Raw genomic sequence first — 18,998 nt, 5'->3', positions numbered from 1 at the left:
GGAGGGGGTCCTTAAAGAGAAAGGAGCTAAAACTGCCTGAATTGAGGGGCTATATAAAGGGCCTTTGTAAGATAATTAAGGAGTTTTCTGAACTGAACACAAGGAATTCACAATCAAATTATGCATGCATGTAATCCAAGGTTAGGATTAGGATTACACAGTTTTTTTTCATTGAAAACAGCCTGTCTGTTTACTATTAACCACAACAATCATAGTTAATGTTTGGTTTTTTTAAACTGTCCCAGCTTGTGGTTGGAAGCATGACACCTAATTTTGCTTTTTGCCATCTGTGTCACCCCCAAATGCGTCACCTTATATAAATGTCACCTGAACTGCGTCACTTCTGCAGGTCATATTCGTTTACCACGACAAACCCTAATTGACTTTTCATTGGCAGGTCATTTTTTCACATTATCTGTCACCACAACATGATGCAGTGTTAAACAGATCGTGGTCATTTCACAAATGTTTGTGACATCAGGCTGGACAGGCGGCACATCTAAAAACTCAGCAAGGTAACCAACTTTACTCTGTCCTGCTTTTACTTGGAAAACTGCTTCTGCTATGTGCAGCAAAAAATCAGACCATGGCTGCAATTATTTTGGACCGAAAATGATTGGTTGGTTTGTTTGGTTGCACTGTAAACAGATGCACCAGTTTCTCTGCTGTTGTATTTCTCGGGAAGTAGCTGCTTAGCATGTGCTGTAACATTAATTTGTACTTGCCGTTACCGGGTAACCACAGGTCTTCATCAATTAACAAGGACCGACATTTTGAAGATTACAACTTTAACTCACAGGTAACAAAGACTTGAGCAAGCATTGCAAGCATAACTGCAGGTAAACTATAACCAATAAAGGAATTTGAACAGAACATACTAATGAAAATGAAAATATGGAACTGGATGTAAATGTATGTGTAGCCTAGTTCATTCATTACCAGTGTAAGACTGCATACTGAAATACCTGAAATGCGTTAGCAAAGTCACACGCTAAAGTATATTCCATTGTTCACTTATGCTACGCATTTTGATCATTGTTGTTAGAATAATGGTTTATACGGGTTTTTTTTTACCCATCTTAATTCAGATTCTGTGAATAGACATGACGTGTTTGAACAGGGAGTAGTCTTACAGCACCTCAGTGTTCCACTGCCATCGGTGTCAGCTTTTATTGTAATTATTTCAATGGAACAGGCGACATTGAGGGTTCAGCATGTTTTTAACCATTAACAGTCATCACTTAGAATTTAGAAGTTAAAAATACTGAAACTGAACACCTCTCCACTAAAGACAGATGATCACAGTTTCATAGTTTTAATGGCATTTTAGCTAAAACGCCCACACAAATCCCTTCCATGACTCCATCTGTTAGATGTTTCAGGTTAAAAAGGTACAACAGATCTTCAAATGAGTCAGACAGTCAGTGGGACTCTTAACAATTGACACTCAATTGTAACTCAAATACAGTTTTAGACAGATTGTGTGTTCATTAAGGCAGTATTTAGACATGATGTTTGACATTTATATTATTCATTTACTCTGCAGCAGGAACTGCAGGTTATTGCACTATTTTGTGATTTAAGCATTTTCATAAAGCACACACTAGTATTACTACTGGGGCATAATATGATAATTTCACATCTAAAATAATGATTTGAAACTATATCAATGACAAACAGTTTCTTAAAACAGCCTGTGTTAATTAACTATATGCTACTTGAATGAATGGTGAGCAGATAGGGTTTTCATTTATATGTGACTAATCAGAAATGAGTGAGTTCAACACAGTTGTGGTTCCTCCATGTCTTTGTGACTCTGTGTGTGTGTGTGTGTGTGTGTGTGTGTGTGTGTGTGTGTGTGTGTGTGTGTGTGTGTGTGTGTGTGTGTGTGTGTGTGTGTGTGTGTGTGTGTGTGTGTGTGTGTGTGGATGGGTTGTGGTTGGAAGAATAAACACTTTGTTCATTCATACCCAAAGTGAGAGTTGTCCTTTGCTTTACTTAACTCCATAAGAAGCCTGAAACATGTGTATTATTTTGGAATCAAATGTGATTCATTAAACCTTAATCGAAACAAACAATTTACAATTAAAATACAAATATATTTTAGAAATAATTTAATGTAATTTGTCTTAACTGTCACAAGGCAAATGCTGTTGTTTGCTGTCAACTTTCCCATATGGATACCTTTCAGCATCCTCAAGTCCCAAAATCCATTGAAAGACATCAGGTAAGTGTAAACGGGGGTCAGACTTTTCATCCAAAACAACAAAATGGAACAATTGAGGCATCTATATTTGGCAATCTGATGATATCATCTGTTTTATTTATTCAACCACAGTCACAGTTAGCTCTGCTCTGTGTTTGAGTTTTCCTAATTATTCTCTTATAATGAACCAACTGCCTGATTCATAACTGAAAAGTGTCACGACTAAGCATCCATTATTACTGTTTTGATGTTCTTACTCAGCAGCATTTTGGACAAGACTATATCAAAAAGGTCTGTGTCATCAAGCGTTCTCGCATGTTTTTTGTCCTCATCAAATCAATGTTATACAGAATGCACCAAATTTCAAAAGATCAATACTCAACAGGAGTATCGGCCACATTGATTACTGTGGTTCAGAGTCTCAGCTTGTGACATCGTTTACCTAAAGTTGAGCATTTTGTGTGTAATAAAATTTTTCTGTAGCAAATGAGTCATTAGTATTTCAGAATAGCTTGTAAAACTAGTGTACATGTTATAGCTTAATATCTGCACATTTTGTGGACAATGGCTCCCACTGATTTTTCAGTTTCCTATAGAATATCCATGATGTAATGTGTACTTATGCCGTATCATAATTTTAATTTAATGTTTTTTTGTCATATCCCTATCTTTTCAAATTTTCCCCACTGTGGGATCAATAAATGTATCTTTATCTTTATATTTATAATGGCAGGTAGTACCTTTTTTACACACATTATTAAATCTGAGTATATAGTCATATTAATGTATTCAGGGTATAAAGGATTTCAGACAATAGTTTCTACATATTCATGATAAAGAAAAGAACCAAAGAGGAAACAAACATTTGTTCCTACCACAGTTATGCATAATGTGTTGTTCAGTGTACTTACTCTTCCAAACTGATAGGTGTATTTTTTGATACAGAAAATCTAAACCTCCTATAATGTTTTTTTTTTTAAGGATAAAAACAACTTTAAGAAAATACTGCCCATATCTTAAATGTTCACATATAACACAGTATACACCTCATTGTGCATTTAATGTGACGAATAGTCAAACCAGAGTCACTGCTGATTCTTCTAACAATGTTTCAGCACTCTGGTTTGTGTACACACTTACAAAGCTTGTGTTTTCTCTTTCTGTTAGTCACATTTTACAGGCAACATTCCTCCCTCCTCAACAATTGGACTGCATCAGTTCCTGCTATCTCCCCGTTCGAAGAAGGTGGCGAGCGAGCTGAGAAGGGGCCAGCCTGTGCAGGGGCATTTGGATGGGGGAAGGGCATGTCTGCTGGCAACGAGGGTGAGTAGATCAGTGCGGCTCAGTGTCTGCGAGGCGGTGATAAGATTCCAGGATTTTCCCAGTGTGACAGGCCTGCTCACCAAGCTGAACACCCCTCTGCATGGAGACAACCACCACCACCTGACCACCCCCAACCCCTGGGCTGCTACACCTCAGCAGACAGGAGCTACTGTCACCTGCAACCACACCCAAATCACCCTCAGTCAAACTCAAAATCTTAATCTGACGCATATTCTCTTATTTTTCTGTCTGTTGTAAAAGTAAAATAAGGTCCAAGAGTGAATTTTTTACTTTACAGTGGTACGCTTCTGCACTAAACAGTCGTGTTCTCTCTTTCTTTCTCTCTGGCTCACTTCTCTTTCTTTATCTCTGCCTCCTCAGTCCCCCCTCCCCACTCCCTCTCCCTTGGATGGCAGGTCAGGCAGTGAGCTGTGCGGGCTCAGAGGAGGTAAGGACGCCGCGGTGCACATTAATAATGAAAGGCCTCAGCCACCCCCCCCCCCCCCCCCCCAGACACACACACTTACGCACACACTCCCCCCATCGCCATGGCGATGGCACTAGCCCAGCACTGTCACCGGGGGGGAAGCTGGGAATATAGCTACACTCTCCAACCCTCCGCTCGCCAAGCTGATCACGAGCTCGTACACAAGCCCACCATACTGGGCCTTCCACTGTGGATATTCACTAATTAAAAACACTCAGCACTACGGCTGCGGCAGAAATCTGCATCTACTTCCCCACCTGGATATGAAAGAGTAACTATGGAGCAGTGAAAAAAAATCTGTGGGAGTCATCACTTAGAAGATGGAAATTCACTCTGGTGTCACAGACCGGAGGCATTAGAAGCAGTAATTACACTGAGACCCATATGAGATTGACCATAATTCAGGTTTTTTTTTTTTTTTTCAAATGAGCCTTCATTTATGTGTCTTTATCCAAACTTTACTACTTCTACACTCCATATTTGCATCACACACATACACACACACAACCCTAATCATACACCCTTCATCCACACACTATGATAGCCTTGATAACTCTGAAGACAAAAGTTCCTATCATGACTATCATTGATTTTGTGCATCATTTATCAGGGGTTTCAGGGCATTCATGCAATTTGAACAAACACTGCAATCAAAATAGTTCTTATTCAAACATCTTTTAAATAATTTTGGTTACATTTTCGCATAGCAAGGCTCCATTGGTCATTCCACGATAGGAAGATATTACATAGGCTATGAGAGAAATATCTCAGTGAAACCAAGGACATCATGGTGATACATACCACCGCCTGGTTTATTTTTAATGAATTCTGCTCAGAATTTTCTTAGACCATCAAATTATAATAGAAAAGGGGACTTTTTTTCAATTTGTGGAAAATAATTACTGAATGTTTCTTTTTGTCAAACCAGCTGTTTTTCTTTAAAAAAACAAAAAAAACAACATGCAAATAGACAAGTAGACAAACATCAGAATTGTAAATTTTGACACGAATACATGCATTCCTTTTTATTCACAAAACCAGTCCAATTTTCTAAACGAATACAAAGATTGGTTATTTTTAAAAGCTGTAGCTACCCAGCAACTTAACAAAATCATGAAAATATAACAAATAAAAATAAAAAAAGTAATCTTGTCTCAGTGCGTTCAGTAGGGTAGACACAGAGCAAGTGCTGTCTCTTAGTGCTATTGCCCTGAGCAGTATTGGCACATGCTCAGTAGGGCCACAGTAACATAAGGCTGCCAGTTTCACTAAAAGGAGAAGTTTGGAAATGCAGAGGAGGGCTGATTGAGGAGATTACAGTAGAGACGGCTCTGGCAAACAGCATCTTCAACCCAGTGAAGAGTCTCTGGAGATCTGCCTAATAACAGGACTTGTTCAGTTTTGTTTAAATCGAAAATTGACAGCATCACAATTTGAAACATTTTTCTTAGTTTTTCAAAGAAAACCACTGATCGGTTTGGAAACTATATTTTCCTGACAAAATGAATCATAAAATAGACAAGGGTTTAAGTAACATAATGGTGAAAAATTACAACAATGTTTGCCATTAGCCACTAGTTTTAAAATATAGCTGTAAATTTACATTCTCTACACAAGTACTGTATCTTTCCACACATGAACAACATTAACACCAAACACAGAAATTAGTTGATTGTCCACACTCAGTCCATCATTTCTGTTTCTGGCAATGAACAGTTCCATGTTTAAGCGACAGAAGAAAAAAAAAACTGCTGGAAAAAGGACATAGGTAACAAAATGGAAACATAGAAAAGGGAATGAAAGTTGCCATAGATGCTTTTCTTTACGCTTCATTTTTGGTTCAAGGAATAAGTAGGTGCATCCATTACCCGATTGATTTTTTTTCTGCTTCGTTTTTGTTTTTTTATTGGGTTTTTTTCTAGAATTTTTTATATTTGTTGCTTGTTTGTTTGTTAGCCAGTGTCTGTTCCGGAGACAATCCAAGAGTTGGCATTGCACTTGATGGCAGAGCTTTGGGTAGGGAGTGGAGGAGGAGTCCTACTGGAACCACCGGAACGCCGCTCCTGTAGGAAGCATCACCTTCTTGGAAAAACAGAAGATAAGAAGGGAGGGGAGGGGGAGGGGACAGGAGAGGAGAGACAGGTTGGAGTTGTTAATGAAAAGCGGTAGATTTTGAAGTGTTTGAAAATATCATATCAAATCTACTATTTTGCTGATAAGCTGCACTCATACGTTAAGATACCCCTCACACATTGACATAATGTCACACTCCTGTTCCTTAACTCTTAACTTATTCTATTTAGGACTACAACTAATCATTAATTTCATTATTGCTTAATCTACTAATTTTTTGGCTTAACGTGTAAAACATCCATAAAAAATACCCTCATAGGTTATCAGAGATTAAAGTGTATGCTTTTTTACCCAACCAACAGTGAACGTTTGGTAGTTTTGGATGATAAACAACTTTGGATGAGCAGACTGAGTGAAATCTCTACATCCTACATTGTCTGACCCATTAGCTGGCCCCCTCTTCTCTCTGCACCACCACAGGAACAGGCTTCAGTCCTGGCTTCACACAAAACCCGATACGTCACATTTATTATTTAGCCACCACACGCGTTGCTCTCCCACACCATCATCAATGATGATGCCTCTTTCCGTCCCCCACCCCTTCCTCTCTCTCTCTCTTTCTCTCTCTCTCTCTCTCGCTCTCTCATGCTGTGGTTATCTGTGTGTCTGATTGCACTGAGCAGGAGTGGCACACATGCATGCAGCTGCAGGGCTCGGCACAGGCCTGTCAGTCAGGAGATAGACAGCCACTCGGGTCCCTGGAGCTGCAGCGCGGCTGGCGTCCTGCAAAGTGCAACTCGATTCTGCAGCACAGATTCTTCCTTCAGCCAGCTCTGCCTGGAGCGAGGCAGGAGGAGCTCGGCAAACATTTATGCACCCACACACACTCTCACACCGAACCAATATGTATTCAAGTACAGTCACACACCTCCACACACAGTGGCACGTTAACCGACACTCACAGTACACCCCCAAAATCACACCAAACAGTGAGACTGTTAAACTAAAATTCTCATGCACGATGGATTCAGCATCACTTTTCTATCAGAGCTCAACAGCTGAAGCTTTAATAAGGAATTGTATATCCTTCAATCACAACTATCTCATGGAAAAGGAAAGATGTGCTGCATGTAAGTGTCACACACCATTCACAGTCACACATTTGTATTGCTATATGAAGACATTAAAAAGTCAAATTCTAATGATAAAATAACACAAATAAAACAACATGGTGTTTATCTTGTTGCACAGCTCTCGCAGCGAAATTACAGGGTAAAATCAGCAGAGCAGTGTAATTTTGAATGCTACTTTTCATATCTGGACATGAAACTGAGTGACAGCGGGGTTCATGCTCCGCAGGTTTGATTTACTTTCATTTTGAAAGTTAACTCCTGCTTACATAAATGAAACATTTTCGCTCGGTTAAAAAGACTTCAAACAAGTTAATTACTCTGGCGATCTCAGCCAAATATAGCACATGCTGTGCTTTATTTGTTAAATTGACTCAATCAGGAATAATCTGACAGTAGAGACACTGAATATCACAGTGCTGTTCACGGCCCATATGCATATGCCTGTTCACATCAACTTCATATCAATTTCTCAAATATGCAGCAAATGTTTGGTAGATACAGATCTGGAAAGTATACATTTCTGATGCCGCCAGATTTATTTTTCACTCCAACTAAACCTTGAATAAATATGCACAAACTGTTAGCTTTCAATTGTACGCACAGCACATCGTACATATTCAAGATTCATATTCTTTTTTGTTCAAATGAATATGAATCACAAACCTGGAAGTTAATCGCCAAACATATTGCCAACATTATTTTATGATCTGTGTGTTAAGTATCGTTAACTCCTCATCCCTCTCTGTGATGACCTTTCCACAGCTTCACTCAGCTGTTAAGAAGACAGTTAGAGGACAGCAACATCTGGCGCTGCCACAGATGTCAAAAACCCAGTAAGGGCTGGACTGACCATGAGGTAATGTGCAGGAAGAAAAACAACACATCCCTCAATTGGACTGTAAATGCTGTTTTCCCTCATTATCAAACATGTGCAATCAATGGAAAAATGGCAGCAGTTGAGGAATAGAAAAACCTTCCTTCACCAACGCTGATTGCACAGGTTCAAACAGATGGGATCTGTGGGTGTGAAGTGGCCAATCACTAAAATCAATGGATGTGTTTTTTCAAACAAGACGAGCACATTTGTCTTGGCATAGCACAAACAATTTATACCACTAAAGCAGAAGAAGGGAACATCCTTTATTTTTCAGACTAACTGTGTCTTTAATGAGTAGAATCAGACATAATTTATGATGGCCTTTCAAAGAACGGTGCATGTTGTTAGATCATGTTACTCGTGTAAATTCCTTTAAGCCAGTTTAAGCCATCATGAATTCAATTTTTGCCCCAGGGCACCACTGAGTGTTCTGGTTATTGTTTCATGGCTTTATCATCAACGATTATGAGGATTCCCTTATGGACACCCACTACAGAAAAAACCACACACAAACAGACTCAGCGAACGCAAAACATCTCCACGTATGGTAGTGTATGTGGGATGTAACGCTGTCTGCTGCTCACAAGGAGCAGAAAAGAGAAACCTTTAAAACAACTGAATCTAAACACCAATGACCTCCATCTGGCACAAACATTCAGTGTTTGTCTAGCTGAAGGGGTGAAGCATTTTCCCAAGCCTGCTCTCCCTTCAAGAAGTAAATTGTGACTGACATTTAAATATATTGATACGATTTCTCTTATCAGACAAATACACCCATTTTGTAGTCAGGACAAGAGGATTCACACACGCAACGTATCGTCTGTTTTGACCCATATGTAAACCAAAAATTATCATAAAGAGGCTGATGTCACTGTTTGGTCTAAATATGTCAGAGATGATGCAGAAAATGTTTGCATGGAGATACATTTTTGCTTTGGACCCTCAGTGCTCTTACCTAGTAAGCAGTGTGGGGTACATGTAATTATTAACACATTTATGTTAACATATTACTCATTTAAAAACTATTTTGTGTACTTTACTAAACAGTTAAAAAGTAAATTACTCAACAGTCTCCCCCGTCTTGCAGAGAGAGTAATCACAAAAACACTGTTGACATGAGCTTACATCATAAGCTTGTCTGTAGCCTACTCTATTGTTACTGTTGCATCTGTCAAATGTTGGATAGCTTGTTATAAGCATCACACAACCCATTTCACTATCACAATCCATTCAGTTTGATAACATTGGGACAGTATGGAAGACCAGCTAAAGTTTGCATTCATGCATTCATATGGCCAGTGCAGGAATTTCAAACCCGTCACATTGAATGTAACGGACATTCAAACTTATGCACTGCAGGTTTAAACAACTTCAAAGCCTCCACTCCCACAAGTTACATTTTCTTTACAATGTAGACACAGAAAACTGAATGCAGCCAATGACCAGCATTTACCCTCAACAGCAAGCTTAATGTTACTTCAATGTGACTATATGAAACTCTCAGCTTCATAGTTCAAACCCCTACCAGATGGTTTCCTGAATGTAGCCTTACCAGTAGGCAATGTTAGCAAGTCAGCTAAAAAGATTTGCTTGCAACTGTATTTCTCCTCTCTTGGCGCTAGCTAATTACGTCCCCACATGGCAGCCCCTGCACAAAGCTACCGCACAACAAGACAGTCACTTTACCAAATGCACACAGATCAAAATGATATCAACCCTCCAACAAACTACAGGTCACTAATCAATTGAGACAACCTCCAAATTACAAGAGCCTCCAAGTAACAAGAGCTTTACTTGGATTAGAAACTGACATGTAATTACAGATTTTCCAATTGTAATAGTTACTGAAAAAAGCAATTACATTAGGGTTCAAAATTAAATTATTTTTAGATGTTCAGGTTACGTATCATAGTGTTTCATGTACTGTTTTGCTGTGGAGCAAAATGTTATAAAGATGGAGACGACAACATTTGATAGGGTGTTTTCATGAAGTTTTTACTTTTTTTGAATAAACACTCATCAAGAGGTTTATGTATAATGGCTGTTTCCATAGTATTATATGACTGAATGTTAATGTGAAGTGGGTCCCTACGTGTTTAAATATGGTCACTGAAATACTGTTTGAACAACTGGTATATGCCACTTAAATGCATGAAACACTGTTTTTTCAGTTACCTCTGAATCTAGACATCTTTTGGCCTGAAAACTGCCAAATCAGTGCTTACTGGGCGGACTGCAGTCTGATTTTTTTTGCTATTGATATCAAAGTCTCTGTTTGAGTAATCCAGATGCCAGTCTAGAGTATGACACCCTGGCTTCCTCACTGCCTTCTTTCTCTTTTCGTCTTCCTCAGCCTCCTCTGTCCACTTGTCCCTCTGTCTGCCCAGCAACTTGCCCACACATCCATGTGTCTCGGTGTCAGTCTGCATGCCTGTCAGTTTGCATGAGCCTCTGCTGTCCTGACTGTCTGGTGTACGGTGTCTGGGGGGCAGGAAAGACCATGATGGAGTATGCTACTCCCATATCAACATCAGATACTGCCAAAGTGGCCCTCAATGGACAACACTAGCATGTTCAGGTGTTCAATGGTTCAATGTGATGACAAATAAGGTGAAAAATAACCATCTTTGACACAGCCAGTAAATTACATTACGGCATATATTATACAGTAAGGACAACTAGACAGGAACAGAAACTCAGCTCCTGTCTTATCTTAAAATATATTCTCGAATATTACCCACCCACAGGTAAAGTACATCCTGAGCGTGCGTTGACATACAAGTAAAAACAAAGCACACTACAACTTCCTAACCCTGACTCTCCTTCTTCCTCTCGGTGTTGAACAGCATCGCTGAGACTGACACCACTGGAGAATATTCAGACACAGAACAGAAAGGAACTGCCTTCCCACTTATTTCTCTCAAATGTAGCATTCCCAGAATAAATCCAGACATCTTCAGCCAGTGAGCTATGAGGTGGCAAAGGCCTCAGCATGCTCACTCCCCCTCACTTGCCAATTTTACGCTCCTCTTTGAGCTGCCATGAGCTTTCAATGGAAACCGTCAACACCCTTAAAATAAGCACACTGCTGCTGGACCGCACTTGTGTACCGACGCGCATGCTCACAAGCTTGTGGAAACGCACACACACACGAGCATAACCTTTCGATGCAAATGTGGTAAAACAAAGCGGAGATGTTTCATCCGGTCGTTTCACTAGCACGTGTATGTGCATGCACAAATGTGCTGAGAAGCAGTCAAAACTGTGCACAAAGACCATCTGACAAACTGACCGCAAGACATGTGTTAAATAAGACGTCATGCCCCTTAAGAGACTGCACACAGAGTGTAACAGGCACAGCAGAAGGGGATGTGCCGCTCTATCTTTGATTGGAGGGGAATGTGACACTCAGGGGCTGTTTGAGCTACAGCTGAGGCTCACTGCAGTTCACTGTGGACTCTATAAGCCAGGAGGATCTTCTCTCACTGCACAGGTGCTTCCCAAATCACCCTGAATATGAATTAAACACATTTAGGAGAAGTGGGAATATCTTTAATTGGGATTCTGTATATAGATGATACAAATATATACTGTAATTGACAGTCTTACATCATCTACTCAATATTGACATTTGGGATTTACTGCTGACTCTCTGCTCTTCACTTTCGCTCCTGACACAGCACATCCTCCATGAATCTCATCATCTGACATTTAGCTTGTACTGATGACATCATGCTCACTGACAGTGCGGCCCAGGCTGTATTCTCTGATCTAATCACCTGCTGAACAAGAGCTGTTGACTTAATAACAAAGCCATATGAGACAACTACTAGACTGCTAATGGGAAAAGTATGAGTGCATGTGGACAAATAAAAAGCAGGCAAAATTGAAAATGCTGTACTGCTGTCAGAACTCTGTGCGGGAGGAGCAAAAGTTGATTTGAAAATCAGGTTTGAGGAAAAGAATGAACAGGTTGTATACCTCTTTGATGATTTCCTGATTGAATGACTATACCAGTGTCATTTTGAATTAAGGCTCATTTTACATTTTGTCAGTAGTGCTCCAATACATGTAAAATCACTTTAAATTGTTAAAAACACATGTAAGCTCCCTCAAAATTAACTGTAGATATACTCCTAGGAACATGTATAAGACAATTAGGTTCATAAAGCAACATCAGAGGATTATTACAGGGATTATCTCGTCAAGACGACTTTTGTTTCCTGCTGTGGGTTGTCAGGTGATTGAGGTTTAGCTTTCTTCTCCATGCTTTCAGCTGGGCATAAATGTGAAAGCGCTGCACACCTGCCATCATTGTACTTTGGCACAAATGTTTCTCGCCTTTATCATGGCACATCTAATGCCATTGACACTCAGTATATCTGTGGCACTCAGGAAACTTTCAGTTCTCCAGGAAGGCATTGCATCATTACTCATATAATGTCACATTTCAAATGCACCTGTTTTGACAATTAATGAGATCCTGACCCTAACCACATCCATTTCTATTTGATGCACAGCCCATCTTTAGATAAACATTTTAATGCAGATTCAACTTCAGCTAAGTGCAAAAAAAAACAACTTCTTGTTTACTCTGATGATGGACTGGCTCAGGCAGTGTGTAATTTTGAAAGCTGTTCTTTCATCTATACTGTTCACTTTTAACAACTACTGTGACTTTGTGCAGATACAATCAGGAATGATGCAAAAGAGAGGCATACAAAAATAACAAAAAACACTGACATTATCCTTTAACAGCATTCATTACTTTACTATTGTTATGCTGTATCGTTCATGTTAAATTAAGTTACAAGAAAAGATTAGCCTTCTCCTTTCTGGTCTGAAAAAGGGGAAACTGCTTGACAGACACATTAAATAAATTAGTAAGTACTTTCAGATGTCAAGAGTAAGGACTTGGTGCAAGATAATTACAGTACATACATCAGACTGCTATTACAGCTTGGCAGGTTTGTGGTACCCTGGAGTTTCTTTCATATGAGGCAGCCATCGGCAGACTGTGACGTTACAAGCAGCACAATGACCTATATCAACATCAACATTCATGAATATTCAAGCCCCCATGGGTTTGGCATCACTGATATGAACGACTGGTATTAGGCTAACTGCCATGACACCATCAATTGCAAATCATAAATTAAAACTAAATCCCTTTCTGTTAAAGACATTGAGTCGTTAGTCGTACCACCTACATGGAAAGATGACACATTTCACCATTTTGGTGAATCATCAACAGAAACAAATGAAGCCTCTCATCAATTCACGACTGAACAATTCAACACTGAAAAATTAAGATACTGATGCTGATATTAAGACACCTCAAATTGATTCTTGACATGTGAGAAAGTCGATCCTTCAATTTCACACCATGAAAGGACCATGCTGCATTTTTTACTTTTAGCTCATTTACTGTAAGGAAAAAAGGTACACGTTTGATTTTTTCAGATTATTTTCAGAATTTTATCATGTGTTTTAAAGGTTGTAAATGTTGTAGTTTTCTCTGAGTTCCAGGCAGCCACTGGTTTTCCGTTCATTTCTGTGTGGAAAATTATTTCCAACAACTTTGTCAAAGTACCTACATTATGCATTTATGTATCCAGAACAATACATATTGTTGTGTGATAATGCAACACAGACTATCACCCTATGCCTTACCCCATTTCTGACTCTTCAAGTTGCTTACTTGGATGTTGGGAAAACACTACGGTATGTTTTTAAAAGTGGTAAGTATATCATACTTTCCACATGGTTTGTAGTATAAATGAGCTAAAACGTGGAAAATGTCATGGTCCTTTAAAATATCAAAGCCTGTGAGTACACAAATGTGTGAATATGTGTAGGTATGTTATTATATTGGCTGGATGTTATGGTGTTTGGCTGGGAACTTTCTTTTTTATTTAATCAACATTAAGTAAACTAAGCTGGGCTAAACTTACATTCTACATGCTGTCAAACTGTGCTGAGTTGGTATCGCTGAAAATGATCCAATAACCAAACTATCTCTTTAAGGAACATTTCACTGCGGATCGCCAAAGTCAGCACATTGGGATTGAACAACCAACCTTTCAGCCTACAAACAAGAGGCCAAGCTGTCACCCTCAATCACCATCAGAAATAGAAAGAAATAAGGCCATTAGCAGTTTGAAGCACAAATCCAGCTACTGCACACAGCAGTGACAATTAGTCCAGAGGTCTCTCCACTGGTTCATGTTCACACAGTGTTATTTATCTATCAATTTATTACACAATGCCAAAGTGACACTATTATCCATTGATCACAAAGGTTTATTTCCTTTGAGATGGAACATGTGCTGAAATTGATTTCATGATTGGTCATTCTGTCACCACAGCCGGGGTTAGTTAGGCAACAGAGTGCGATGGAGGTAACGGACAGGAAGTTTGGAGAAGGACAGCGGCAGCAAAGGAGGGCGCATAAGCACATGTGCCACACTGACACCTGGTGCTCCAGATGACAGCTCTGTGGCCAGATGGACCCTATTACATGCACTCACACACAAACACACCCACATATGTACACTTACACACAAACACATACTGTACACATATTCACAATTACTGCCACTCTGCCTCCACACATCCTATTTTTGTGCATTTATTTACAATCAACATGCAAGCTCAAGGATGATCTACACATAACCAACAGAAATGTTTCCAATGAAAAGGACATGTTGTGTTTTAGCCGGTGAATGAACAATGACTACCAATTGAATGTTGGAAGGTGATTGTGTGGTTATGGTGGACAGATTAAAGAGACCCCATGGTGCATGCCTACCCTGCACATATCCACTACACTCCCCACCACCTGTCATTTCCCTGCTTGTGGACCCCCACCCCCATACAATTTCTCTTAAAGGACAATGACATTCAGGTAAAAACCATTCATTCCTGAGCTGAATGGCCTTTGTTTTGTTTCAGGTGTTAAGATAAACTTGCTTGTGAAGTTTGCAGATTTCCCTTGAATTCATTTTTGTTTTTTTCAAAATATTAGATGCCATAATGATAAACATATGGATGATTTTCTGATTTCTCACTTTCTGTAGTGGTTTATGGCCACAAATGTTGTTAGTCTGTAAGTTTTTGAAGCTTTTAGTTCAATATTTTTTATTGTCAGCAAATCTCGTGTAACTTCAATAATGAATTGACTCTGGTTAAAAGTATTATGTGTGTATCCAAAGCCTGATCTATTATTCCTCTGTGATGTAGATCTCCATTAAAACCATGAGATACACTGTGTCCAAACTCTTTGTGGTGAGGGTGAGCAAATGTTCCTTCACAATGAACAGTTTTAATGTTAGTTTGTGTAGAAACAGCTCCAAAGACTAATAACAGTGATCATGTTTTCAGTCTCTGGAGAGTAGTTCTATATAAGGCATGCACGGGAATGCAGCTTCATTTACAGTGCTTCAATAGTTTGTTAAGAGGATACAAAGTCCAGGGGTTGTGATATATAGCACAACAAGTCAGTGAACATGATCACTGTTTTTGGTCTTTGGAACAACCACACCCAAACTCTTCAGGTTGAAGTAACACCTCACACTCTGCAACAGTGTGGCTCGTTGACATGTTTTAAGTATTTTTTGGACAATGGAGGTCTATGGCACAGAGGAATAAGACATATCATGGTTTGGAGACACACATACAATACTTTTAAGTGGGATCCATTTTGGGGGAAATCCTAAATAATGTCTCACAAAGCAATAACACATCATCACCACCATGTTCTTACCTCCAGAGCAGCAGAGGGCTTCTTCTTCAGTTCCTCACATTTGCGAAACTTGCAGATCTGGTGGCCTGTTTTGCGATTCCGGCAGCTGCTGCACTGCTCGCAGTTAATCCGCCGTCGACAAGGTGGGCACATGCCGCAACGTTTTCGCTTCTTTTTACCGGAGTTGATAGCAGAGGCCAGCTCACTCTGTGCCGGATACTCGGCCAGGCCGGCCATGTGTAGCGCGCTGTCCGCCAGAAACACTCCAGCCGGCGTCATGATGAAAAGCCCCGGGTTGAAGGGGAAGCCACCCCCTACTCCATATGGGAAGTCAACAGGACCACCTACGGCGTCCGTGACAGACGTACCCTCCAAGTCGCTAGCCCCCGAGCCTGCATCTCCACCGCCAACTCCCACTCCCATGCCCCCAGGCAGGAGCATGTGCTCCATACCGGCCCGCTTTAACAGTGCTGCTGCCTGGGCAAAGTGCAGCAGGCCATTCTGTCCCTCCAGAACCTGCTCTAGGGTCTGGTCCAACTTGGCTGCTGTAAGTGCGGAGACAGTGGGCTGGGGCTGCAGGGGTGGCTGAGGCTTAGCCGAGTGGCTCTTAGTCTCACTATTGTCCTTGTGTCCATTGGTGGTGGCAGAGGAGACTGCTGTATACTGGGATAGGGTGCGGGAGTTCTTAAGGCTCTTACTGAGGGGCTCACTGATGATGCCACTGCGATTCCTGCGCTCTATAACAGGAGAGTCCGGTTTGCAGCTACTCCGCTCCTGGTCCTCTGTCCGGCCCCCCTCCGACAGCCCGCTAGACATGGTCCAGAGCGTATGTGCCTGGGTTGGGGGTGAGGGTGGAAAGGGGGCAGGGGTGAGCGACGAGGTGGAGCAAAGACCTTTTCTCGGCCCGTTCTGTGCTCCGGTGAGAGTGGTGTCTCACCTCTATGGACCAATCAGCCAACCGACAACAGACAGGCCCCGGAGCCTTCTGCCCGCACTACAGCTCAGCCCTCATCCACGTTCTTCCATGGGCCACCTGGGAACTTTAAACAGGGAGAGAAGAGAGAGGGGTGTAAATTACTCATCAATATCCAAGACACTCCACCAAAATGTTAACACCTTGAGAGAAACATTTTCCATTTCTGTTTAGTTGTGTGTTGTAAGGTCAACTTACACAAACTAAACATAGTGCCTTAAAGATATTAAGTTCAGATGTGTCCAAAGTCCAAATTCACTAAATTAATAAACTTGACAAACATTATACATGATTACCCAACATCCTGATCCAGACTGAAAATGTGCACATAATTTGACAAAAATAAATAATGTTGAATAACATAAAACAACTGAATGAAATCGTGAAATTACACTTTTAATGGCCCGTTACATGGTCTTCATTACCTGCAGTTAGCATTAAGTGCTTTGTTACAAGAAGTTAGTGACACCCAGAGCCTACAAAGAAATTCATTTTACCAAATTAAAGATTGACAGGGGCAACCTAATTCTTCTCTGATTGGTCATCAAAAAAATTAATTACAGGGTGGGGATCCTACTCTTGCTGATAAAATCAAATGAATTGTGTTGAAGACAAACAAAATTACATAAATTACAAACTGAGGAGTATTTTGACAAAAGGTTTTCTTTTCTTACATACAAAATAAGTGCCTTTGTGTACAAAATGCCTATAAACAAAAACAGGTGTAAGCTCTGTTACAAAGTCTTTGCCTTGAACAGACTGACACATTCAACAGTGCTCAACACATTTCCAAATTATCATTATTACCTGCTTTGAAATGGTGCCCAGGTGAACACTTGTTATACCAATCTATTGTATTTATCAGTTGGTCATGAGCACTAACACAATGACTTTTTTTCGATGACTCTTTTTTTTCTCTTAAGTGAAGTTTGTTTTATCCTTCTGTAAGTGTTTATCTGTAATACTACATTTTTTTAGACTAAGCTGTTTTGGTGCTTTATAAATAAATTGTATTGACAAAACTGCAGTTATGTCATTTAAGAAACGTTACATATATTGACTAACAATTTCACACTCATTGATCTGAGTGTATAGCCTTGTGATACAATATGTGAGAAATAACTCTCTCTTTTAGATTTCCACACAACAATCGCAGACACTGTGGAAATGTAGCCAAAGTCCCAGCAAGATGATACTTTTGATACTCATTTGAAATTATTTTCTATCTGATACATTTCAATGGAAAAACCTGTAGAGCAATATAATATTAAGCCAAATGTTGTGGGGAGAGAGTAGAGAGTGTACACTAGGCAGGTAATGAGAGACCCCCTACTGGATGGAGATACATGCATACAAAGGATTTTAGTGTAAGATTCCTGTGATTGCTCATCTATGAAAAGAAAAAACTATGTTGCTATTCTCCTGACCTGTCCATGTTCATAAACAAGCATACCACCTCCCACAGAAAAGCTGAGGAAATGGCCGGGCCAGTCCTTATAAGGGAAACAAAGGGAAAGGGAGGGGAAGAGGATGGAGGGGGGGTGTCTGTGCAGTGTGTGGAAATTGGAAGGCCAGAATTAGTGGGAGGTAAAGCTTCAAAGGCAAGCGCACAGCCCCCACATTCTCACCAGCTCAGGGGGATGTGGCGCCAGCGAACCAGAGCCAGCTCCGCAGCCCCTCAGCCCCATAGTTTCAGTTTCTCCCACTACAGCACTGACCAGGGTCCGGTTTCCCAGAAGCATCTCAACACTATCTCTGCTCAGTTGTGAGGGAAAGCGTAACAGCACTGCAAGGCATCACAGAGTGATACATGGGGGCTTTGTGGTTTTATGGAACATTGGACCTGAAAATTATACACTTAATGGTCATTTATGAAGAATCTGACATGGGTAAAAGCAGCAGATGTGATTTTTGAATGACATTTGAATGCTACACTTTCTCTGTTGAGCTTTGAGGCAGCTGCATAACTGCAAAAGTAAATTGGGGTAGCTCAGGGTACTTGTACAACAACATTATTTCTTGATTAATCATGGCCTGGGAGAATATCCAGCTCCAATCCAACTGCTTTATCAATGCTCTAAATACAGTAAATGTGTTAAAAGGCTTGAGTACACCACATAATTAATGAACTGGCATATTATCAATAGCTAGAATAAATTAGTTCTCAAGTCGTTTACAGATC

The 18,998-nt window shown here is 40.3% G+C and overlaps 1 protein-coding gene across 1 annotated transcript; it reads right to left on the bottom strand.

The window, feature by feature from the left end:
• Positions 1-5,026: 5,026 nt before the first annotated feature.
• On the bottom strand, positions 5,027-16,688 carry cxxc5a (CXXC finger protein 5a). Its single transcript, XM_062433483.1, has 2 exons — positions 15,865-16,688; positions 5,027-6,095 (listed from the first exon to the last, which is right to left on the bottom strand). The coding sequence occupies exons 1-2, from the start codon at positions 16,657-16,659 to the stop codon at positions 6,054-6,056; spliced, it is 837 nt and encodes a 278-aa protein (XP_062289467.1). The 5' UTR covers positions 16,660-16,688; the 3' UTR covers positions 5,027-6,053.
• Positions 16,689-18,998: the final 2,310 nt, after the last annotated feature.

This window comes from Scomber scombrus, chromosome 14, assembly GCF_963691925.1.
Source record: "Scomber scombrus chromosome 14, fScoSco1.1, whole genome shotgun sequence".
NCBI lineage: Eukaryota > Metazoa > Chordata > Actinopteri > Scombriformes > Scombridae > Scomber > Scomber scombrus.
Note: the sequence above shows the minus strand (reverse complement) of the source record. Positions and strands in the feature narration are given on the sequence as shown.

What these genes read in the sequence shown, in the direction of transcription:
- cxxc5a (XM_062433483.1), bottom strand. Translation starts at nt 16,659, where the DNA reads ATGTCTAGCGGGCTGTCGGAGGGGGGCCGGACAGAGGACCAGGAGCGG. An exon ending in AGCCCTCTGCTGCTCTGGAG is followed by an intron (nt 6,096 to 15,864) that starts GTAAGAACATGG and finishes TTTTCCAAGAAG; the next exon opens with GTGATGCTTCCTACAGGAGC.